A 26,678-nucleotide genomic window follows, 5' to 3' on the forward strand; every position below is an offset into this window, starting at 1 on the left:
TAGGTCAAAGAGACTCTTTATAGTTCTTTCACTGTCTCATAATTGCACAACTGAAGCATTTTCAATATTGTATACAAGGAAGCCATAGTTGTTGCTTATTTAGAATATGCAACTAACAACCATTGACAAAGTCAATAGTCCTGGTTTATTGTAGGTGTAATGTTACTTGTTGTATATATCTGGGTGCACTGTTGCAGGCAGAACACGCTCTCTCCTAACGCTTTTTTTTATTTTTATAGCACGCATGGGCAATGCAATTGGTCTCGCATTTGCAAGAGTTTAAGCTATTAGCATTGTAAATGACAATGCCTTTTATTTATCTGTGTTATAAAAAACACATATTTAAAAGGAATTGTCATTTACAATGCCAATAGCTCAGACTCTCATAAATGCAAGACCTATTTCATTGCAAATGTTTTTTTTGTTTTTTTTGCTGTTAGCTACAGATTACCAGGCATCCAGCCCTGTTTATGATGATTCAGGTATACATGTTAATTTGGTCTCTAGTTATTTATCCATGACGGCAGTGGAGTAGCTAGACCTTTTCAGTGGCGTAGTAAGGTCAGTTGGTACCCGATGCATAAAATGTGTTGTCACGGCCCACCCCACCCCCCACTCCAATTGAAATTATTAAATGAAGGGAAAAAAATGTTTATTATTTTAAAAAAAAAAATTGCCATTTTGTCAGCCCCCTCAGTGATGACAACCAGTGCTGCCCGCACCCACTTTCCTACGCCGTTGGACCTTTTGCAGCCCTGGGGCGGTCCTTGCAGCAGCTGCCCAGTGGCACCAGGATGTAAGGGGGTGGGGGCGGAGGGGTTGGGGTGTCGCCGCCCCGAAATCTCGTGCCGTCCGGGGCAGCCCCCTCCCCCTTGCTACGCTACTGCACGATGGCCTTCTGCATAATTCTCCTACAGAAGTTAACTTATTGTCAGTTGCAGTAGAAATCTGTCATTTGGATTGTAAAGTGCACCTTGAAAGTATCCCCACCAAGAGTCGAATGTAAGAATTCGTTCTGTCACCCTGTCTCCTAGCCGAAACTGCCACCTCAGAGAAGTAATTAGGACGGGTTTTCATTGCTCTTGCCAGGCTTCACTCTGCCGCTAATTTATTTGAGCTAATCCAAATTTAATTTCGCGTCAGAATCTAGGATCAGTAGCCTTCCGGAAATATGCTTTTTGAGGGAACGAGGCCGTTTTGATGGCGAAGAGGTAGTCTCTCGTTTATAATTACTGAATGGCTGCTAGATTCTGTCTAATGTACTAAAACGTTCATCTGTGGCTTCGAAGCATTTTAACTTGCATTGGTCATTTAAAAATGGAGTATTTATGTTAAAATTAGTTTCGGAAGTGGCTGCGGAAGTCCGAATTGACCTCTGTCGATTGAGAAGTGAATACCAAGGCAGCAGGGTAAAAAGATGACATGAAAGTATTCGATCGCGATGAAAAACTTGTAGTTTCAAACAGCTCTGCAACATATTTATTCTGATTGGGTATGTGAGGAAAGAGTCTGACAGATACAGATGCCATTGATTTTTTGTGAACTCAGGAAGCGAGTCGTTTGACGCAAAGAAATGCAATCTGTCTGACATATGAGGCGCCCGGGAATAGACCGTGAGCTCGAAATAATTCTTATAGGAAGAGCTGCGCGCCTTTTCTGGTGGAACAGACGTTTAATGTCTTTGAAGCTGTAGAAAAGAGCACCTTACCCCCTTGTGGCTCTTTCCTTCTTGTCAGTATTATGTTCTTACTGCAGAAAGCGCCTGACGAGGAAGATTACGTAAATAATCCTACTTTTAAACAGGATTGTAAACCTTGACAGTGAAATTGTGATTCCGTTAGAAATAAATGTCTTGGTTCAAAATCCCTCGGATTTTAGAATTCACATTTTTTCCTTTGCTTGAAGTTAATGCATGGATCTGCTTCACCATCACCACACCATCACCACACCACCACCACACCATCACCACCACCACCCCCACACCACCACCAGGCTCCCTGGCACTAGCCGCACCTCAGGAGCTTCCCCCCATTTTAGAGGTTAGAAGGTTGAAATGCTGTGTCTCTTTTGTCATAGTGTGTCCTTTTCAGGCCCAGTACTGGGGTACAAGGGGTCTCAGTTGTTGTGTGTGATCTTCGAGACTTTTGGGGAGGGTTTATTCCCAGATTATCAGTCTAGTTGAGGTTCTACCAGCCCACTGTGTTGAAGGAAAGGTGGTGTGACCTGATGGTCCTCCTACTGCAGTTGTCAAGGTAGAGCGTGTCTAGATTCCTTCCTCTGAATGGACAGAAGGAAGTGTTTGTCGTGTGAGCCGTTAGCGAGGGGTCTGCGGCCTTGGTTAGACCTAGCTTGAACATGCTGATTATTGTGCAGTCTAGTTCCATCTTTGGGATTTCAGCCTTCGATTCCTTTGTTTTAAGGATCTTTTTAATGTGAAATAAGGCCACCAATAACCCGTAGAATTGCTACTTTGAATGTATGCATTTGTCATCTATGTTTTAGTTGTTTCCCATTTCATAAAATCAGACGGAGTCAAACAAGGGTGCGTGCCCTCATTTACAGTATGATCCTTCAGGCTCCCCGTAAGCACCTGAGAAGCAATGCAGTGTGTAAGTATCCTTTGAATTAGGATAATCAATAGAAACGCTGCAAAGCATCACTGCATCTGATAAAGGGTGTGCAAACTTATTTTATGGGTGGTAGCTATGGATTTAACAACAACGTTCAGTTGCAGAAGGTAGCTTACATTTTGCACAAGGAAAATATTTAATCTTAGTTCCCTTTTAGTAACTCTTCTTCAGGGTTACTAAAGAAGCTGAATTTAAATTCTACTTAGATTGTGTGCACTTGTGATCTTTGTACTGTGCGCTTCATGGCCATCTCAGTTCTAGCGTGCGTCAGACTGTGCTCTGCGCGAGTTTAGGCATGCCTGCCTTTCCTTCTTACGGCACTTCGCTCTGTCTCTTGTGTCGCATCGAGAGTGCTTGACAAGTAGGTGGGCTTTATTTCCCCAATAGATTTAAAAGGCTGATTAAGTCGGTAAACCTTTTCTTTTTAATACTATTGTCAAGGTTACGAACAGTACATAACCTGACTTTTTTTCTTACTGCTTTCAAATTAAATTGGATTTGTTTTCATTATTTTTTAAACACTTGCCTATTTGATTGAGCAATATGGCATCTTCACGTATATTCATACACAATGAATATCTATATCTGTGTAATCAAAGCTCTTTTTACTATTATTGCAAGAGATTGTCTTAGTTTTTATTCTCATTGACATCTAGGTCTAAATATCCATGACCAGTTAGAAAATGTCATTCCGCTGTCCAATAGTGCCCGGTATTCCACAATTCACTCTCAACTCCCATACCAAACCTTGGATATTGCGGGCAGTCCAAAGCATAAGGGAGGAAAAGAATCGAGGGTGGTTCTAAATTAAAAAAAACAGTGCCCAAACTTGCCAACATACCCTTTTGATACAGGCAACGCAGATTTCACCATTGATGGAGATATTGATTCTCCCCTATTAGAGGTGATTGATTCGTACATTGCAAACCTTTCAACAGATGTCTTAAACACATAATGGGCTGTCTATTAAAAATAGTAAAACAGCTTTTCAATTTGAATTGTATTTTCAAGAAAGCGCCTTTTGCAGTACAAAATCAATTACAAACGAAAGAAACTTGCCTCATAGATATTCCTTCCATGACATCAACTGGGGGAAAAATAGTATCTCATGGGGGGGGGGGCATAATCAAGGAAGGTTTAATAGCACCACAGCTTCAAAATCCAAAAATGGGGCTCTTAATTTGGCAAAAAAGGCTATTCAGAATGTTAATCCAAGAAACTCCCAGGAGTCCTCCAAGGCACGAATAAACAACACAGTTCTGCAATTACCCCCTCAAGCTGCTCCCTTGTATTGGTTCTGAAAGGTGTCCCCCCACTAAGGAATGATTAAAAAGAAGACAATAGTCAACTAAAAAATAAAGACGTGCATTGGGTAAAAAAGAGCTTAGGTAGCCAAGGGCTCTTTCATGAACATATAATCCATGTCCGTAGTTGCTTGAGTAGGCACTACTCCCAAAGTGGATAAAAATGACAGCGTCGTCGTGCATTTCAGAAACAAGATGGTGGCAAAAAATACATTATTAGGACTTAAACAACTGGGCTGCCCCCAAAGTGAGATTGAAGCCTTTCCTTTGGGTTTCTTTTATTGACCCCATGGAAGACCGGTGCCAACCTGTACACTTTCCCCACCAATCTTCGACACCGTCTCTACAGTGAATAGGTTTTTTCCAATCTCTGATTTGGACCAAATGGATTGACTCCCTGCTGAAGTTTTATCTTTTAGTCCCGCCCTCCCTGCACACGCCAAAGATACGGAAGTAGAGCCTAGTATTGCTCCGACAAAGGCGGGTAGGCGCTCTCTTGGATCATTTCTGGAACCCGATCCGAACTTGATAATCCTGATTGGACCAATTTTGTTAATCCTCCCGACATTGTATGTTTCCAGGAAACATGGATGATTCAGGATTTCCATCTAATCAGCTTCCTTGCTCTCTTGGAGCCAGCTCGAGCCTCCCATGCAGGAAGGGCTAAAAGTAGATTGGCAACTTTTATCACAGAACCACTTAAAAAAAAATACCCTTGAACAAAGTGTTTAAAATGTGGTCCTCGCCTTTTTTCCTGGTCAGCTTACTTTCGTGAATGACTATGACATTCTGTTGATTATTTTTTATTATAAGAATCTTAAGTATTTGGCAAAAGAAGTCATTGATCCCTTTGATGACTTTGTAGACTCTTTTCTTCTGAACACAGAAACTGTTACTGTGGGCAGGTGGTTTAAATTTTAACTTAGGTGGGTTTAGTGGGAAACGGGTTTGTGGTCTTACGAATTAAAAAATGAAAGTCCTACCCACTTCTTCCATTCACAGTATGGGGAAGTTCTGAATAGTTTAATGCTAAAACATGTTTCATTTCAGCAAAAGACCATGTGGCAGGGAGAAAAGTAAACTCCCCACTTTTACTGAAGAGCTCAATTGATTTAAATTTTTATGTCTCCTGATCTTGCAGATTGTATTTTAGATTTTAATGTTGTGGCAAAATGTTTGTTTGATCACAATCCCCTCATGCTAGTCCTGAATCATCAGTTGAAGCTTACAAAAGCAGACAAGAGCTGCAAATTAGAGTACCCAAACAAAAAAAAAAGGGTGCCAAATTTAAATGGGAAAAGATAAATCCAGAGCATTTTAACACCCAAATTGTTATCCATCACCTATCGCGGGTGACTACTTGTGTATCAGACAACTTACAGAGCCATCATATTTTACAGGCTTACGTAAAGTAATTTCAGATAACTTAACTTCACATATCGCTCTGAGAGAAAATCCCCTTCACAGATGGTTTAACTCTGAATGCTCCTCAGCCCACAGGAATTTAAAGGCTATTCTAAAAAAGCCATCCTGCTCTGTAGAGGTTGAAAAAATCGCAAGGAAACGATAAAAACATGTAGTTGAGGAACGGAAAAGGGAGATACAGGCTCTTGCATGGGAAGACCTCCAAAAAGCTGCTACATTGAAAGATAACAAGTTCTTTTGGGATGTAATCAATCACCCCCTCTTTACTGACATTGAGTTGACCAAAATAGAGATTGTGATCCCTGCCGATATATTTATGGCCCATATTTCCCACATCTTCCAGCTGGAAGTGATCAAATCAGGTATTATCCCACCTTTTCTATCTGTCTCAGATCCAAACCTGCCTAGCGCTAATGTTCAGGATACTTTCACATCCATCAAAGTAGGTGAGGTAGTAAACGCAATTAAAAGAGAGTGCCCTGGGAAAAGCAAAAGGCCTGACGGGGTACCAGGGGACATTTTTAAATCCAACCCAGATTTGTGAGCATCACTTTTAGCCAATGTTTTTAGGAGTATAATCAAGGGAAGAATCCCTGATTCCTGGAAGACTGCCATAATTATTCCAATATATAAAATGAGGGATCAACAATCTCCATCCTGTTACAGATCTATATCAGTAATTGGCTCTAGTATGAAGATTCTTGGAAGGGTGCTCCTAGCACGTCTGGAGCAGTGGGCAACTGAACACAGTATCCTGTCCAACATTCAATTTGGGTTTAGACTAGAGTTAGGCGCAATTGACCAGTGCTTACATTTTCATTTGATATCAGGGATGTACGTTTGGGCAAAAAAGAGGTCACTTCATTTGGCTTTCACAGATTTAACCAGTGCTTTCGACCTTGTTAATTGTTCCAAATTCTGGGCACTGATGGAATCAGTGGGGTTTGAACCAAATCTCCAGCTATTGATTAAACGACTACATCACGACCTGACGGCCTACAAGGTGAAACAAGCTCTGAAATTAAATTCTTACAGGGGTGTGAGACAGGGTTGTATTCTCGCTCGCTTTCTCTTCCTGTTATATATTAACGGAATCTCTAAACACCTGGTGAAGGAAAGGAAGGACATTCTACGAATTGGCAGCCAATTAATCCCCATTTTATTCTATGTGCATGATGTCATATTTATGCATGGCAAATGGACTGCAAACTCTACTGGACACTTTTATGATATATACGCGAAACCTAGATCGTGGAATAAATCACTCAAAATCTTTTATTATGCCCTGTGGCTCACGTAGATCTAAATCATAGACATTTGTGATGAGAAACTCTATTGTAGAGAAAGTAAATGATTTTTACTATTTAGGTATTCTTTTTAGTTCCTCCTTTTAATCGCCAGAGTACAACTTTTTAAAAGGAATATTGAGACCATTTTTACATTTTCGCACAGGTTGGGACAGAAACCCATTAGAGAATTAATCTATCTTTACAAAGCCAAATGTACTGCTGCCTGGGAATATGCAGCAGGTATATGGGGGTATGCAAACACGACCCCTCTCCAATGGGTGGAAAATTGTTTTTTGCAGAGATTATTAATGGTGCCCCTGGGGACGGCCACATTGATATGCCATGAAGAATTTGGCCTTACTTATTTAGAAGACACATTGAGTTTAGCACCTTTACTATTGTGGATTAAGACTTAGACAAACCCGGAGGCAGAGTTGGTCCGTCCTTGCATTTCCTATTGTCTTTCTTCGAATAGGGTGGCCCGAATTCCCTGGTTCACCATCTGAAGGAGACGTTCGAATCAATAGGTATGAAAGATCTATTCGCAGATCCTGCCTGGATAACTTTAAAAACCAAAGAGGAAGTTTAAAAATGTTTTCTGAATCCTCATTCTAACTTGAGGCTGCAGAAAGATCAATCCATGGTAGCAGTTAATAGATATGTTATGAACTCCACGGCTGCTAATATAGAGCCATACCTACTCTGGGTAACAAACCCAGTCCACCGCTGCTCTCTATCTTTAGGTTCTCCATGTTGCATTTTAAGGTGGCTTTTCCTGCACTCCACATCGCGATCTGTGCCGGGCCTCCAGTACTCAGATCTCAATCTTCGCTTTGTCGCACTCATTCTCACATGACCCTCTGTGCCAGGTCCAAAATATGTCCTCTCCATACTTCAGGCACCACCATTTCATTCTGCAACAACACCTTTTCAATCACTGATAGCTCATCTCCACTTGACAATAATTATTGGCCTGATACAAACCTTCTCCTCCCTTCAGCCCGCCACTCTTCACTTACTTAATTACCTCTTGTAACGCCTTATCCTCCTTCACAGCTCGTACTCTTCATGCGGAATTCGAACTCCCCACCACTACACTTACACCAGCTACCATCCAATTCTTCTCATCCAAATCATGTTCTTCCAAACAATTGGTCGCAAACTTGACAGACAACACATTTTTCTTTCTTGGCAAATATTCCACAACATCTGTATTCTCCATCATTCTCATCCTCCATCTCACAATCCTGGCAGAGTCCTGGTCTGTCCCCTTTGTGGTGAAAACATCCACCAACGGGCGATGGTCTGTCCGCAGTACAAACGCTGTTCCTCACACAAATTTATTGAAACAAATTCCCCACCAACATGCTATGGCTTTGGGCTAAATTGTGGAATCCGCTAATTCTGCATCCCTCAATGGTATTGACACATTAGCTGTTGTTACCTCTCTCCCCTAATGACACTGCAATAACACTGTACCCAAGCCTACACTGCTGGCATGGGTACAGATAAGGCTTTTGGTGTGAGTTTCAAATGGTTTCAACGAAGGAGCAGACACAGTGTCCTCCTTCAACTGTCCAAATTCATGTTCGCATCCCTCACACCATTCAAACGTACAATTCTTTGTCATCGGTTTCCTCATATTCACTGTTCCAGCAGCAAAATTTGGTATGAAACTCTAGTAGTATTCGGCCAAACCCAAGGAAGATCACAGCTGGTCTTTGGCTCTAGGGGACTGGGCATCTTGTATGGCCTTCACCAGTTTAATCTTAGGCGATACTCTGTGTTTATCCAGCCAGTGTCCCATATACTCTACTCCCATCATCTTGATCTTACACTTTTCCAATTTGATTGTCAACCAACTCTCTTGCAATTTTGAGCGCACACCATGCAATACTTTGTCATGCATTTCCTTATCCTTCCCAATTATTAGAATATCATCATGGAAATAGGTTTCATTTAGCATACCCTGGAACAAATGATGCATTGGCCTTTGGAAAACCGCTGACGTGGACGTTAATCCAAAAGACATGCATAAAAATCTATATGCCTCCCCTGGTGTAACAAACGAGGTTAAAGGTCTTAAATCAGGATGCAGCAAAATCTAGTGATACGCAGATGGTAAATCTAAAGTAGAGAATACTCTGTCTTCCTTGACCAACATCAACATATCACATATATTTGGTAAAGGTTGCCTGTCCACCTTATCTCCGCATTGAGATCACAGATATCCACACACATCCTTAGATCTACATTGGCCTTTTTCACTAGCATGATAGGAGCTAACCATTCCGATGTCTCGAATCCTTTGATGAGGTTTTCTTCACACAGCCTCCACAATTTCTTCCTTAAAGGCTCTCTCATGACAAACGGCACCGGACGGTCTCGGTGTACCATGGGCGTGGCATTGTCTTTAAGTCTTGTTTTATGTGTGAAGCCTTTCACCAAACCCAGATTGTAACTATAAACTCCTGGAAACTCCCCCTTCCAAGCACTTTGTAACACACCATTTATGCTGGATTTTGCCCCTATCACTTGAACTGGGTGGTTGGGATCTAATTTAATTTGTAATTCTCTTTGTTGCGGCCACCCAAACAAACAGGACCCATCTTTTGCAATGTACACCTTAGATAGGGGCAGTCGCACCTTGGAACTCCAAAGTATCATTGAAGTCCCACCAAATCAAGTGGCTTGTTGCCATACACCACTAGCTTGAAATCCGGTAGTTTTATAGCCTTCCCTGGATACTTTCTCATATGAGGCTCTTCAATCGATGTGTATCATGCTCCAGAATTGACCATTATCTGCACTTTCACACCGTCGATAGTCATTGTGCAGAAAAGGTTATCAATCTGACCCTCTACTCCTACTTCGCTGACCTGCAACAGGAATTCTTGTGGCACAGCGTTCTCCGCTTTGTAACTCACTGGAGCAATCGCTCTTCTCAGCCTTTGAGCGAAACATCCACTATTGCACACTCTGGCAAAATGCCCCTGTCACTTGGACTTCTGACATATCTGTCCCACTACAGAACAATTGGGATTGGTGGCAATATGTCCCTTGATACCGCACTTGTAGCTTGCTACATCTTTATTGAAGACATCCGCAGGCCTCCCCGTTGGCATCTCCTGCTTCCTTATACTATTGTCCATATGGGTCTCCCTTGGTGCTTTCCATATTTTATTTATGTCACCATACGCCGTTCCCTTCAACCCTCCTTCAGTCTTTGCAATTTCAATCGTTTTGCTTGACATCAGACCCTCAGTATTTGACTACTTGTCTTGTCTCTTCTTTCCACATATTTTTTCACCAATTGATCTCTTAATATGTTATCTAAGAAATTCTTGTAATTACAGGTTGAAGCTAGTTGGCACAAATCAGCCATAAAATTGTCAACAGTCTCACCAGGACACTGATTCCTCTTCAGAAACTTATACCTTTCCACCACCACATTTCTCTTTTTCCGTAATTGATGTCCAGTTTGCGCATAACTGTTTCAAACTCATCTAATTCAGCTTCATCATCATCATCCACTTGCAACGATGGAAGATGCTTTAATATGAGTCAGCCTTCTGCTCCCAAGCAATGCTTATGCATTGCCGTTTTGCGCATCTCTGTAAATAGATCACCCCCTATTGCCAACACATAGGCCTCAAAATCTCGTTTCCAGTCCTCCCACAGTATTGTGGGTTCATCCGAAACATTTAAAACCGTTGTAGGGGCAATTGTTCCTTCCATAGTTCTTGAAAAATATGAGCGTTCACAAATGAAACCACTTTAAGGTTTTTCTTTATTTTATTCTCCTTTCTTTGCAATAAAGACTTTTCATTTCAAGTTCTCTCTGGACTTTGAACATAGCAGATGCCTATCGCCGCTCCAGCATGTGTATTACACGTATGAGTATTACAGGCTTCCCTTTTAGCTCAGTTGCTATGTAACCTCAGCGTACATAAAATGCCATGGCTAAATTCTGTTTTCTGTCTTCAAAACCCTCCACCTGGGCTCCCGTAAGCTCCTGTCAAACCCCCCATGCAACCTAGTATTTTCTGCTTGTTCTGGTTACCTGCTGTTGTTGTAGGGTGAGTTTTAGATTATTTTTTCATTTCTTTGTGTAATTGTTTTACCTCACATTATGGGCTGTTTTTTTCCAAGTCGTACTCCGAAAGAGGAGGGACATTTGTTTTGTCATTGTGGAGGCTTGGGTGTAGTGATCCTCTGCCCAAGCCAGTGCTCTTGCCTGCATCTTCTATAAAGCCCTTATGGGATGCTCTGCAGTATGGGATCTGCTGGTCATCAAAAATGGGGAGGGGAGGGGGTAAGGCGGGTTGTGTCTTAGAGTGGAGGGTTATCTGGCCCTAAAATAGTAGTGGTCGCATGGATTGTGACATCAGTGTATCTGAAGATCTGGGTAATTTTAGATGGCTTTCTATGACAGGCCTGCTATGCGAATGAAGGGCCACAAATGTACGTAGAAGCAGCAGCATGTTTAGTCTCCTACGTTTTCTGAGCGGCTGGTCTGTAATTTGTTCTTTTCCCATGCTGAATACCAGGAAATATTGGACTGGGCCATGGCGTCTGTATTTCAAGCTCAGCAAGGTGCAAAGGATTCCATGCTGGAGCCTGAGCCTCACATGGGAAGTTGGTTGTTCTTCCAGTCCTCAAACCCATCCAAGATGTATTGACTGTGAATGGGAGGGTATTGCTAAATCTGGATTCCCCGGTTCTTGGCTTGCAGGTGTCCACTAGAAAGTTTCAACAATGTATTTCAGCAAAGAGTGAAGATCAATTTCCTCTTGGCCAGTAAGTATACCTTCCAGAGTGATTGCTGATGATTGCCTCCCACCAGCTTCTTTGGATAAAAAAAGTTTAAGAGGCTCTGAAGGTGTATACTGCCTCCATCTTCACTTTTTGGACTATTATTTATGCAGTTTATGCTTCACAATCTGTTTTGAAAGACCTCAAAGCCTCTATATAGGAGTACAGAGGGGTAATCACTATATAGATTTGCTGGGGCCATGGCGTTGGTGCACTTTACTCTTGACCCAGTTATAATGCTACATTATCATGGGCTGTCATCTCTGATCGCAGGCATAAGCTGAATGGTGCAATGGAAGGTGGGCCCATCTAGGACGCCTCTCATTTCTCACTTACCCTTTTTGGGCCTAAGTTGTTTGGACCACAGCTGGATGATTTATTGAAGCAAGTGACCCAAGACAAGAGTTGCCGCGGCCTGTCAGGGGTCATTCTTGTTTTTTGGCAAGGCAACAGCAGCTCCAACATGCAGGTTATGGCAGATGGCTCTTTGTGGATGAGCCGGTGGTCATGTCCTACCTTTATTGACAAATCCTGATTACCCCCTGCTCTTTTTAAGCAATATCCCCATAAGGCCTAACTATGCTGGTCTGCCTGCATTGCCAGTGGGAGCTAGGTTGCATTGTTCTGTTGCTCACTGGAAGACTTAGTATACAAGATCAATGGGTCCTGTAGGTGATGGAGTTCCGCTATCAATTGCCATTCTAGATTAACACCTCCATATCATTGGTTCTGGTCTAGATCTATGCCAGCTGGTGGGGAGACACATTATGCTCTCATCAGGGGCTTATCATCTACGATGGACAAATGGGCTTTGGTAAGGGTGCCCCCTCATCAAGGGAGCTCCAGATTGTACTCCTTTATTTTCATTGTTTTCAAACCATCAGGCAATGTCCAGCCCATCTTGGAACTGAAAGAATTGAAAAGGTGCTTTCCAGCCATAACCTTCAAGATGTCCCTACAGGATTTTATATCAACTCTCGAGTTGCGAGATACGTATATCCACATCACTGTCTCAACTTCCTCCCAGAAGTAGCTTTGCTTTGTGGTGAGCTATGACCACCATGTACTCCGCCAGGCCAGAATTTTCTCTAATGGAATTTTGTTTTCTGCAACTATGTCTTCCTTATGGGATTTTGTTGTGCTCAAATAAATGTGGGTTTTACTTAGATCTGTATATTTTCTTACGACTGGACTGTCAACAAGAAATGGGCGAGCTGTGAGAATAGTATCCTGCTTAGAAATGAACGAAGGGGGATAGGTAAAATAGAAAGGGCCAGACCCTGGGAAGCCTGGTGGAGAGCATGCAACATCCCAAAGTGGAATCAGACAAATCGACACCTGCTGCACAAACCTGACAGGAGAGCCTACATGGCAAAACCTGGACCAGGACTTAGTGCAGATGCCACCAGCTAAGTAAAATAAGACTGGTCGGGAGGACTTTGAAGGGATCAATAGGGACGGCTAGCAACAGGAGAGACGGGAATTAACACTCTAATTGAAAAGCGGCGCTGCACACATGTACAACAGAACATTAATAGTGACTTGCAGTTGGGACATGGGAGGGGGGAGTTGTTGGGGAGGTTATTCATGGAGCAGATAAATGTTATACTGATGTGATGTAAGTCAATCTGAACGTGTAAATGTTAACCACTGGACAACAGCCAAGGGAAATGGCATTTGTGAGATTGTACAATTAACATGAAAAAGGAAATAAAATCTGTTCATAAAAAAAAATGACTGGGGTGTCAACAGAAGGTGACTGATATATCTTTAAGTGGTTAGGCTATGACTAGGAGGACCCAACAAGGTGTTAATGCTGTGATTTCCGGTACTCTTAATTAGTCAGATTTAGTGGCTCCTCGATCAGTTCAATGACCTGCCTGTCCCCTGGGCTTGCTAATTTTAGGCTGTTTAGGGGGTTTGACAGGCAGTTATGGAAACCCAGGGAGAGGAGCAAAAGTTATGAACGTAGACTATGTGCATGATTTCTGAAATTATTTTTTTTTTGCGTACTTCAGGTTTAGGGGTGTAGTGTTGCCTGTCTTGCAGAAAGCACAAAGCACCAATATTAGTCAGTGGTTGCAGTAGACCGGGACCTTGGTACAATTTGAGGCTGAACATGATGGATCCTGGGTCGGATACACCAACCAAGTTTGTCCTGGTCAAATATTTTGCCTTCTGACTTGGTTGTTCAAGCCCCAATCCACAACAGGAGTACACTTCTAAATTCCCCAGGACTTCGGGATGGCACTTAGAGTTCCACTGGGGGTTAGGCAGAGGGCAACAATATGATGCTGTCCAGGTCCACTTGTCACTATAAGATGACCAAGAAAAGGCCCATTGTAGCTTGTTGTCTTCCTGTAGCTTCACAGAAGGTCAATGAATGAAACTTGGAGTCCACCTTTTAGGGTGCAGGTCCAGTCCTTCAGGGGGCCTCTCAGCTCACAAACAGCAGGTCCAGATTGCCTCTGATCTTCTGCAGGTCCAGAAAGTTTTCTCATGTGGGCGCCTGGAGGTTATGTTATGTTACTGGGTATTTGTTGAGCGCGGCTACTCCCAAGAGTGTCCCGGCGCTAATCATAGGACCCGTAAAAAAGCACTCAGCAGTCACATACCACAGACACAGATCATAAGAACAGCAATGTTTTTAGTTTGTGACGGAAGCACAAAAGATCATTTTCCTGGCGCAGTTCAATTGGAAGATTATTCCATAGTGCGGACACCAGTACCTGAAAGGTACGGCCTCCCCGTCGTGTGAAGTAGAACCGGGGAGTGTGAAGCAGTTGGGCTGATGAGGACCGTAGCGTGCGTGAAGGTACGTACTGTTGGCAACGAGCCCTTAAATAAGGAGCGCCGATGTTATGAAAGGCCTTTAAGGCCAGTACCAGTGCTTTAAAGAGTACCCTCTTACGTACTGGGAGCCAGTGGAGTGTTCTCAAGAGGGGGGTCGTGTGGGAGCGCCGATCAGCTAAGAAAATTGCTCGAGCAGCGGCATTCTGAGCCACCTGGAGACGATTGAAAAGATATTCTGGGAGACCCAGATACAGAACATTCACAAAATCGAGGCGAGAAAGTATCACGGCCTGTACGACTATCCTTCTGTGAGACTGGGAGAGCAGTGGTAGAAAGTTTCGCATCATCCTAAGCAGGCCGAAGCATGTGCCCACCACTGATTGGACCTGGGCACTCATGGAGAGTTTGCTATCTAGTTTCACCACCAGGTTTTTAACCGTAGTAGCCAAATCAGTGGGCGGAGGCATATTTGATGGCCACCAATCACGCCATTTATCATCCGGAGCGTCGCCGAAGAAAATCATTTCTGATTTATTAGAGTTGCATCTCAGGTGATTGGCATTAAACCAGGTAATGACCGCAGAGAGGCAGAGCTTAATCGATTTCCCGTCCAAGACTTCACCCTTAGCACATGTGAATAGCAGTTGAGTGTCGTCTGCATAAGAGACGATTCTAGCGCCGAAAGATTCGACCAACAGTGCCAAAGGAGCCACATACACATTAAACAATGTGGGGCTCAGGATGGAGCCTTGGGGGACCCCTACGTTCATTGCTTGAATGCAGGCCTCAAATGGAGAGGACCAGACAGTTTGCTGTCGATTGGTTAGATAAGACCGGAACCATTGTAAGGCGTTGCGCCCAATACCGCACCTCCAGAGACGATCGAGAAGAAGGTCGTGGGGTACGGTATCGAAGGCTGCCGATAAATCGAGCAGTACCAATACTGCTCGCCCGCCGTTATCCAAAGTGACTTTTATTGATTCTGATACCTCAAGGAGAGCGGTTTCGGTGCTGTAATTAGCACGGAAACCAGACTGACTGGGATGGAGAATGTTGTTTGATTCTACAAACTCTCCGAGGATTTGGTTACCATATTTCTCAAGAGTTTTGGATAGGGCAGGAAGCAGTGAGATGGGTCTGTAGTTGCTAGCTGTCCAGGGGTCCGCAGAGGGCTTTTTTAACAGGGGAAGAATTTTACCCAGTTTCCAACGCTCCGGAACAGTTCCCGTGGATAGTGAAAGATTCAGTACCCTGTTGACTGCCGGATTAATTACCTCAGCAATCAATGCCAGGGTTTTTGCAGGGCAAGGGTCTGCTGGGGAACCTGACTTAAGAGAGCGGAGAAGGTGTCGAGATTTCTCTAAAGGGATTACAGGGAAATGTAGTAAGCAGTTTACCGTAGGAGGAGGTTGCTGGAGAAGCCAATCCAGCTTCGTGTCCCAGTTGGGGCTCGCCACTTCAAAAGAGGCTTGTAGAGAAGAAATTTTATTGAAGAAATATAGGGCAATGCCATCAGTCCAAGCTTTGGTAGGAGTGAAGGGATTTTTTAAGGCATTAGGGGACGTAAAATCTTTTACAACCCTAAAAAGTTCTTCACTTTTGTTGCCTGCTTTCTCAATTTTTGTGTTGAGGAAAATCATTTTTTCCGTGCGAATTTTATTATAATACGCTTTTAATGCAGTTTTATAAGTTTGCTTAGCGCATGTGTTATAGTCCTGTCTCCATAATCTTTCTAGATATTTGCAGTGGCTCTTGTTCTTTCTAAGATCTTCAGTAAACCAGGGAGCAGATGGTCTACCTCTATTGGCCACTCGAGTTTGGAGGGGGGCAAAATTGTTTACACAAGATTCAAGCCAGTTGTCGAGCGAAGAAACATCAGCTGCAAGATTGTCCTTAAATGAGATAGGATGTAATTTCAGAAAAGTTCCTACGGCAGCCGGGGTCATTGATTTAAATGACCTAAAGCTACTAGTCCGTGGTACATAGGACTCAGATGCTGTAGCGAGTGTTTCTTTAATGCTAAAGGTAAGTAGATGGTGATCTGACCAGGCTACGGGAAAGGGTATGTCCATTTCAATAAATTTATTAGAAAAAACTTGGTCTAATATATGTCCCTTGTCGTGGGTAGAATGGGTGACATATGGAGAGAGATGAAGCATGTTTAAAGAATCGTACAGCCTTGTCGAGTCCAGATTATGGGGAAGATCCATGTGAATGTTAAAGTCTCCTAAGATTAAACAGTGTTCATATTTGGCAGCCAGGGGAGAAATGGCAAAGTTCAAACCTTCCAGAAAACCTTTAGCCTGCCCAGGTGGCCGGTAGACCAAGGCCCCAGCAATAGAATACTGTGGAGAAGTTTTTAGAAGGAAACTTATGCTTTCCATATTCTCTAGACCCAAATTCGGGAGAGTAGAGCAGGTGAGTGTATTTTTATAAATGATCGCTACTTCTCCTCCACGTGCCCCTACACGATCACTCCTTACAATAAGGTAGTCAGTTGGAATGGCATTGGCAATAGTGGGGTTAGAACCTTCGTGCAGCCATGTTTCAGTGAGAAATAGCACGTCCGGCCTTGAGTCGGAGAGGAGCTCCAAAATTTGGTATTCGTGTTGTTTCACAGAGCGAGTATTCAAAAGCATCAGTTTTAGATCAATGTTAGTACGCTGACTCGTAGGTGCGGATTGAACGAACATACGTTCCCCTGGAGGGGAATGGTCCGCAATGATCTGGGGAAGGGGGAGGGACCAGTGACACAAGTCACAACTCCCTGCTTCCATGGAGCCTACTGAGAGAGTGTGGGGACAACAATTCTCAGCTTTGTTAAGAATTTTAAGATCGTCCATGGTGTACTTAAAACGGGGGTTATGTTTGTTAACAGACATCTTACCTTTGTTACAGAATTCGGCATGGTCCAGCCCGTCCGAGGCGCGGACGGGCGCAGACGGGCTTGCCTTAGGCGCGGCTTTGGCGCGTCCGCTGCGCGCCAGCGCAGCGTGCCGTTTTATCCCCTCCGTGGTAAAAAAGACTAGACCGCGCCATGCCAAGATGGCGGGTCTCAGTAAATTAATTTCCCCACTTCCTGATTCCCTCCGTACACAGTTATAATTCCCTCCGTGAGGTGCCACTTTTATGCCTGGCACTAGCTAGTGGGTAGGAATTATTTCTGAACATGCCCTAACCAATGGGGTAAACATTCCTAGGGTTAACCCTACACATATTTGCAGTAGCTCCTGTTTGCCTTATAGCAGACTAGCCCAAAATGCCATGTGTAAAGACATTTTCAAGATGGCAAAAGTCTTCAACCATTTTAAAAGTGGGCTCTGAGAGCTGGGGATATGTATGGGGATTGTTCTATCGTAATCCTAGTGTCCTCCCACATATAACACTGAAATGTAATTTGAGGTTGGCACTGTACCCACAGCAAACCGAGAGATAGAAGTCTGGTAGGACAGAAGCAGGATCTTCCAGCAATCATACAGGGGGTGCGCAATAATTATCTTTGCATCCTGTTCTCTCCCTCTCAAGTGTGCCCAAAATGTTAGATGTGGCTCACAGATCTGTCAAGGAGGATTCAATACTGTAGTGTAAAAAAAAGGATGCCCACGGCCCTCAATATTCTTTGGAGTTCAGAGTCGTTTCTGTCCAGTCAGGTCAGCTTATAGTTTGCTGTTCGGAGGCATTCACTCCTTTTTGCACCCATTCAATGCTATGCACAGGCTGAGAGCTGGCAGACGCTGATGCTAATTAGTCTTTTGACAATTCAGACAGGTAAAAGTTAATTTTCCTTCATGTTTATTAAAAATCCAATTACACCATTGAGTTGGATTTTAATAACTATTAAAAAAGGGGTTTCATTTTCTATTTGGTCCCATTCCTGAGGCAGAGTATTAGTATTTTAATCTGTACTCTGATTTTCTACATAAGACTGCTGTGCCTGCCATAGTAAAAATAGCTTTCAGGGAATTATCATTGAAGGGACATGGTACCATTAGCTTTCTACATTTCCCACTTTATATATTCAAAACTTTCTTTATTGAATGTTCTATTGTACACAACAGTACAATACTCGATGTTACAATCCTTATATCAAAGTACATACATTCTATAGAAAGGATCAGTTGCCTCTCCCCTAAGGATTGTTCGTTACAGGATGCCACACTTTTAAATACCATGGACCTTACCTTCTGAGCTACTGCGCTTGCATTGAGGTAGCTTATTAATATTTAAAAGGGAGGTTTTTACCTATCAAAAAGGGTTTATTTTGACAGGTCACAGTGTACGTTTACACTGCAATAGTCAGGCTACACATGATAGGCCTGAAGCCATGTTTGCACAGCGACTTTATTGGATGGCACAATAGGTGCTGGCGCCCACAAGTGGCAGTTAACGTCCAGGCCCTGAGTGCACTTTGTACACCATACATTAGGGACTTACAGGTAAGTTAAATTAGCAATAAGCAATAGCAATAAGCCAATTTAACCATGGGAGAAGGGGAGCACAGACACTTTACTACTGGTTAGCAGGGGTAAAGTGCACATTGTTCTAAAGCCAGCAAAAATATATGGTCCAGCAAGAGCGGAAAAATCCAGGATGACCACGCAGAGGAAGAACTTGCCACACAGTAATGAAGATGACCAATAAGTAATTGTTCCATACGTTTTTTGGGGAATTTTGGAATATATCTTTATTGAGTTTGTATGCCCAAGGCAGACGGCAGTAATCAGTTTCAACTGTAAACATTATGTAAAGTAACTTCAAAGCTTCCCCCCTGGACCTCTCCCACTGTTGGCACAGTAATACACTGTGACATAAGAGAGTCAGTATTCTGCAGGTTGGATCATCTCTTTCACAGTTATCGGTTTCAGGGGTATAGCAGCTGTTCTGGTGCTCTCCTCACTTTTGGTAAAACATACCCACTCCCCACCACAGCCGTCGCTCCCATGGTTTGATCCCTGTGGTGACTCCGAAACATACCCACTCCCCACCACAGCCATCGTTCCCCGTGGTTCGATCCCTCCGGCGGCTCCGAAACATACCCACTCCCCACCACAGCCGTCGCTCCCGTGGTTTGATCCCTGTGGTGACTCCGAAACATACCCACGCCCAATCACAGCCATCGTTCCCCGTGGTTCTATCCCTCCGGTGGCTCTGAAACATACCCACTCCCCACCACAGCCATCGTTCCCCGTGGTTCGATCCCTCCGGTGGCTCTGAAACATACCCACTCCCCACCACTGCCATCGCTCCCCGTGGTTTGATCCAGTGGTGTAACGAAAGTTTAAGGGGTCCCCCTGCAATGTACACAGAGGGGCCCCCACTCTGCATTTTATCAGGTGGCCTCAGACCGCAGTTCTGGTCTGAGGGGGCCCCCTGCAGCTGGGCCCCCCCCCCCCCGCACCACGGGGGATGCGGGGGCCTGTGTTACGCCCCTGGTTTGATCCCTGTGGTGACTCCGAAACATACCCATGCCCAATCACAGCCATCGTTCCGCGTGGTTCGATCCTTCCAGCGGCTCTGAAACATACCCACGCCCAATCACAGCCATCGTTCTCCGTGGTTCGATCCCTCCGGTGGCTCAGTCTGTCCAGCATCCACCTCTTCCTCAGGTTCCATATGCTGCTCCAGCACACCACTCCCCACATTTGTAAGTCTTCCTCCACCTTATCATCAGTGCCCACTTCCCTCATTCTTCTTTCCTCAGCTAGTGCCGATTCCGTCACATCATAATACTGGGTGTCATTGTCGCATACATAAGCCACAATGCAATTCTGTGTTGTGTAGCTGGATGTGACACGGGCCGTTTTCTGGGATTACAGGAGCCCTTGCAGTCACACACTGAATACATGGAGCCTGTAAGGAGCATTTTAATGTGTCTGATGTACGGCTGTGCCCCGTGCTCTCTTTAATCTGCATTAACTTTAATGGTTTTCATTAGTGAGGCGGAAAAGGTCATTCTACAAATCATCCTTATGTTAAATATAGGAAAGTGCCATTAATTGTCATGCTTTACGTTAGCCACCTGCTCGCCTGCTTCACACGGTGTCAATCAATCTCCTCCTCAGTTCCATATTGTGTGCCCTGCTGCTCGCCCTTGAAGCTTCATTTGTAAAAGGAGTTGATGCTGAAGCAGTCGTGCTCAGACCCTCTAATTGCTTCAACTTTGGATTTCCCATTCGTTCACTTTTTAAATGTAGCTGTTACCATGTTTACGTGTTGGTGGGTCGGTAGAGCGTGTTCTGTGACTGTATTGTGTTTTTATGAGCACGCGCCTGGCGGTGCAGCATTAGTATTTTTTGCCTTTCTGCTTCATGACATAATGGGACGATCCATCATCAAATGTAGCTTTTTTTCCGCCGGGAGAAATTTAGGAAGATGAATCTGTCTGGAAGAGTTTGCGGAACGTCTTCTCTCGAAACATTTGTAAAGTCAGACTTGGCATTCTGTCAAGGGTTTGACAGTAAGAACGAGCGAACATCTTCAGGTCTGCATTTCGGGCCAGCGGTTGTTTCTCGTCTCTCCAAAGTAGAACATTCCATCCAAAGTTTCTGTAAGACACTTTCTGCAGATTTCCAGAAATATCCAGCTTTATTTAAAAGCATTTCACGGAAGAATGTTGGGGGTGCTGAATTATCTATGGCTGTGGATCCTATTGTGTTTGCTGAATTATTTCACCTTTTCAAGTTAGAATTTTGGGAAACTGGCCACTGACATCATACCACAGTCAGTGACATCCTTATACGTGTAAACCTCCCGGCCCTCTGTCAGTTGAAAACACTTGACAACAGCAAGAGAAGGACGAACAGGAAGGTCTGTAGGTTTCGTTTTAGGGTTCCTTTTTGGGTCGGCGACGTCCGTGCCCAATTTAATACCCTTCCATGAAGTTTGTACCACTGTTGGCTGGTGTATATGTAAGCGCTGCAGGCAGACTGGAAACAATGGGATCCTCATATTTCATGACCACCTTGTTGAAGTGATTAATACAAGAAGAACACCTTATCGTCAGCTGTCAGAAAAGTAATTAAATAAGTAATCATCATCTTTATAAAATCTTTCATCCAAATAAGGAAATTCTTCTGTGCACAAATCATAAAAGTACAAAACTCCGAATTCTACCCACTGTCAAAATTTGAAAAACATGATTGGTACTTAGTGGTATCTAATCAAGTTTAAGACTTGCACACACATGTTTGCGTATTCTTTCATTCTTCACTACTCTGTTCGGATTTCATAATGAAGGGCTTCTCGAAACCAATGAAGAACATGATCACTAAACGTCAGTTAAATCCATCAACTCGCTTGCGAACGTAGAGCCACAGCACATTCCGCCATCTGCTTGTAGATCTTGCTAAATAGTATAAACTCCCTCCTATAAATATTATTGACAAGATGACTCCTCTCATAAGAAAATGTTTAAGAGAAATCTTCCGCCACATGGTATAACCAAGTACTCAGTCAAAAAATAAAAGGAATGGGGGACCGGGAGCTCGTAATGGTCCAGTGTCCGTGCTCCTCAAATGTTAGCTAGATCATAAGGGACACTGTTCCTGGTGTAGGGGGCGGTATGTCACCCAATCTGAAAGAGGAGGTAAAGTCTAGAATAGGGCAGAGGTAGAAAAAAGGGGGTGAAAAAGGGGAGAGAGGCAGAGGTTCATCCCCAGTATCAAGGATCCAATCCCAAAGGGGAGGGCCAAGTCTTGCCTCTTAGTTGCCCTCACACACCCCGAAGGATGTCATGCTTCATCATCAGGCTTTTTGTTGCTCCTCGTCGGGCCGCTGCAATGCCCGACGGGCCCCCGAAGGGTCTCTTTTACAGAGATCTTATAAAGAGAAAAGCAGTTTGGTGAGTGTGGGTGTGTGGGGGGGTAAGGGATCCAGTGAGAAGTGGTGGTGAGGTGTGTGCGGAGGTGGATAAAATTACCTAGGGGTTTCCACTAGTGGGTTATTTATTTGTGTGGTACCCCTGGTAGGTTAAAAAACCAAAGGGTTAGTGAGTCACAATAAGACATAATGTGCCAGTGTAACTAAACACAAGGTCGACATGTTTCAAGCTATGTATGTCCTAGTGATCAGTAGCGTTTCTTCAGGACCTAAAAAGGAAAGTGAAAGTGCACGTCAGAAAGAAAAAGGGGTTCCGTAGTGGTAACCCCGTTGCTGTGTGAGGTAGCTCGGGGTGGATCCTAGGGAGTTATACCAGAGGGATCCACAATCTCTGTAGGTAGATGTGACCAAGCGGTACCCTCTCACTACACGGGAGATGTGTCCCACGGCTAAGCGGCGCTGGTTATGGCCATATCATTTGGAGGTTATGACGGGTGCCTGGTCCTGTGCACATACCCTTGCCAGCTGCTGCCTCAGGTCCTGAACAAACGCTACTGATCACTAGGACATACATAGCTTGAAACATGTCGACCTTGTGTTTAGTTACACTGGCACATTGTACCTTATTGTGTGACTCACTAACCCTTTGGTTTTTTACCCTACCAGGGGTACCACACAAATAAATAACCCACTAGTGGAAAACCCCTAGGTAATTTTATCCACTTCCGCACGCACCTCACCATCACTTCTCACTGGATCCCTCCCCCCCCCCCACACACCCACACTCACAAAACAGCTTTTCCATTTATAAGATCTCCGTAAAAGAGACCCTTCGGGGGCCCGACGAGGAGCAACAAAAAGCCCGATGATGAAGCATGACATCCTTCGGGGTGTGTGAGGGCAACTAAGAGACAAGACTTGGCCCTCCCCTTCGGGATTGGATCCTTGATACTGGGGATGAACCTCTGCCTCTCTCCCCTTTGTCACACCCTTTTTTCAACCTCTCCCCTGTTCTAGTCTTTGCCTCCTCTTTCAGATTGGGTGACATACTGCACCCTACACCAGGAACAGTGTTCCTTATAACCAAGTACTCAACACCATCAAAAGGAACACAAGAAATCTGTAAAAACTGGGAGAAAACTGTGAACTCCTTAAACATTATAAGCAATGACTTGGAGAAATGTTTTGTTATTTGAATACTACAGTGTGATTCTGAACTCTTTTTGTCTTGGTTTGCAGTTAAAAAACCTGAGCTTTGAAGAACTGCAGATGAGGTTGAAGGCACTGGACCCAATGATGGAGCGAGAAATCGAAGATCTGCGCCAGCGATACACTGCCAAGAGACAGCCCATCCTGGACGCCATGGACGCCAAGAAACGGAGGCAGCAGAACTTCTGATGCTGCACTGTCCTGAAATGAGGACCTTTGTCAACCTATCACACTTCCGGCAGAATGGTTGCTAAGAAACAAACTTTCTATTGTCTTTAACTGAACAAAGAGTGCTGATAAAAGAGTGCATAAATCTTCCAGTGCATAGAGAAATTCTTTTCAGAAACAGAAACATGAAGAAGTGTTTTCTTTGAGCCCCAAAATGGACGGTCTCCTCTGTGGTGGCACCATGTCTAGGGCATTGTGGCCTTGAAACAAATTACCCTACTTGTCCTTTTTCTGGTTTTTGTTCTTTTTTATCATTTAAATACCGAACACGCAGCATTCATACTCTTGGAAATACTGGCATTACAGATGTACATTGCTTTCTGTGTGTTTATTGTCTTGACAGTTCTGCTGGGTATTTGGTTTTGTTGTGTTTACAACGAAAAAGACAACAAAGCTATAAATGGGAATACATTGTACACTTATTAAAACCTGGGACTGAGCCATGGTTTCCTGGGTCTGAATCACTGCTATCCTTCTGACCATACGAACAAAGGCACATACATCTCTTAACATTCCTCTTCACATGCTGTGGCCAAATGTTGATCCACAAAAGTATACGTATACCCACTGACTGCTGTATTTGCTCTCAGTGTACCTGATTTAGTCCCTGAAAAATTGAGATAATCTTAACAGATGGATGTTTGAATAAAAATCGTTCAGTTAATTCAGATAATCACCATTCAAAATGTAGTGGCAGGAGTAAACCTGATTACTCTTCATACATGTTGTGTTCTTTTTTTGAGCCACTCTTTCCCCTTTGATGGAAGCAGGTGACCACCCATGTTTCATTGTAGCATCCCTTTGCCAAGGGAGTTATTAAGTCTAAAGTTGCTTCTGTTTGTAACCACCACAGATGTGATGCATATATCCCTTGAACTCATCTAAAAACTGAATTAATTTTGTTTGCTTGCATTTGTTTACTGTTGTATTTATTATGTGTCTACTTGTTCAACTTATTTATTTAAGTTTTTTTGCTTGTTAAATCGGTAGGGTATTTGTGAGAGCAGGACGAGGTAAAGCCATGTGCAAAAAGCCCACCTCCACCCCATTCTGCTTTTATGAATATGATATGCAATGAGTGTCCCTGGGAATGTTTTTACACTTTCAGAGATCACATCAGAGTATGGTGCCCACTGCATAATATTGTAAGGTCAATTGCAATATAATGTTATGCGTCACACACTTTGTAAAGATATGAGTGTGAGCCCTCTGTTTTTAAACAGTTGCTGTGGTTTGGTTGACTGTAGAGAAGTCAGTGCCTTTGTTACCCGTGTATACTAAGGTTTGAGTCCAATCTCAGTTTTTTAACCCAATGAGTTTTTATATCCCCTTTCTCAAAGAAATCCCTTACACACTTAGGAACAAGTGGCAAGTTATGCTGGGAATGGTGCATGCAATGATACTATTACATCTGATGCCTTATATGTATCTTAGGGGGCCTTGTGCGTATCCTGGGGGGCCTCCGTCACATCCATAGGAGCTGTCAAAAGGGTGAGATTTCAGATCCCCAGATGAGTGTGCGTGGGACTAATGTATACATTATATATTGACATTAAATGGATAGCATTTCTTTTGCCTGATGGCTGCCCTTTATTTCCCAAAGATCCCAGCTTTCTTACTGTCAGTCGTCCCTCTCAGGAGGGATCAACTTCACCAGATACAGGATAAAAGTGAATATCACACATTTTCTGGGTGCAGTTACAAATAATATGTAGTGGCTGAGTAATTGGTAATGTCACTGCATCGATGTATTTGTTTCTTAATTAAACTGTGCAAATATTAGAAGACCATGTGGGGAGCATTGGTCGGATAATGTCATTTAGGTGTAAGTCAAGTGCACGTTTGACATTATTTTATGCTTATGGAAGAACATCACCAGTCATTGCCATCACAATTCAATGACGTTTCCCTTTGCTTGTGCAAGACCAACACATTCCAAACAGATTTCTTTAACTTCGCCTTATAAAATAGTGTGTCAGAAAAAAATATGCCACTGAATTCCAGCTCACTGGATTTTAGTGTGCGTTTCCGTTTAGAAGATACAGAGCTGCAAAGGAATGCTCCAAATTGAAAACCAAAGAAATGCAGTGTCTGCTTTTCAATAACCGTGCATAGAAACATGCACCCTTTGGTATTTGACATATCTGTACAAATATGTCCTTTATTGTTTATTTGTTCTCTTTCATGTATTACTGGCACCCCATCTGTTGTGTCCATTTGCAGTGAATTGCATACATTTGACTTGGGTCCATTGGATGGTGGGGGATTTGTGTTTTCGTCTGCGGAAATCAATGACCATGAAGGCAGTGTCAGCCATTGGCACATTCTGAATGAGCAAGAAAATCGCAAATATTTTTAGGCAACTATTATATGTGTAACTTTACTGGGACCAATGTGATGCCTTGAATAGAATGACCATCTTGTTAAGGTGTTTATCTGTCTTTTACTTTGTGTGCACATCATGAAATCAAATAAATTGTTATTGTGGTGATTGTGTCATTGTACTTGTGCTCTTTGAAGACCATGACAAGGAGTTTGTTGTATAATTCTGCAGACCATACAGTTGTGTGCATTGCTCTCCATCAGCAGTTTTGTGTAGTAAGTTTCTCTGTAATACGAATCACCCTAAAAAAAAAAACAGACTTCAGGTGAATCCAAGACTCTGCTTCCCATTTGCAATCCACAATCATCATTTAGGGTCCCAGGAGCTTTCAAGCTGGGTCACAAAGCGAGATTGAGATGGTCTCTTTGAACCAGCCTTTCTGTTGGTCACAATAACATTTTAACTTGTCATCTCCCTCTAGGCGCCTTGCTTCTCCAGCATTGGATCTTTCGTAGATTCAAATGATGGAATCATTCCCCGTCGTCGAAATGGAAATCCCACAGTAAAACTAGAAAAGCAGTAGAGTGTTAAACACAGCCTAGAAAGGCTATAGAACCTTCACTTCAGCAACATATTTCTATCTTTTAAAAGAACCAAACTCTAACCAATCAGACCGCAGCACCCTCTAGAACACTTCCTTCAGAAACTTCCTTCCCTCTGGTTTTCTACCGCATGTCATGTGAAGGGAGACTCCCCTGGGCTCTATTCACATGAACTATATTTTTACTAAATACAGAAAGATTACCATTAGTACAGTCTGTACTAGCGACAGCCTACCATCTGC

The 26,678-nt window shown here is 43.4% G+C and overlaps 1 protein-coding gene across 1 annotated transcript in view; it reads left to right on the forward strand.

Annotated features, from left to right (window-relative positions):
• The window catches only part of STK3 (serine/threonine kinase 3), a 1,017,041-nt gene extending 991,039 nt beyond the window's left edge, over nucleotides 1-26,002 (forward strand). Inside the window, exon 11 of the mRNA XM_085605192.1 lies at nucleotides 23,314-26,002. Coding sequence (XP_085461318.1) covers nucleotides 23,314-23,472 — 159 coding nt within the window. The 3' untranslated portion in view covers nucleotides 23,473-26,002. The remainder of the gene's footprint in view (nucleotides 1-23,313) is intronic.
• Nucleotides 26,003-26,678: the final 676 nt, after the last annotated feature.

This window comes from Triturus cristatus, chromosome 5_1, assembly GCF_964204655.1.
Source record: "Triturus cristatus chromosome 5_1, aTriCri1.1, whole genome shotgun sequence".
Taxonomy (NCBI): domain Eukaryota; kingdom Metazoa; phylum Chordata; class Amphibia; order Caudata; family Salamandridae; genus Triturus; species Triturus cristatus.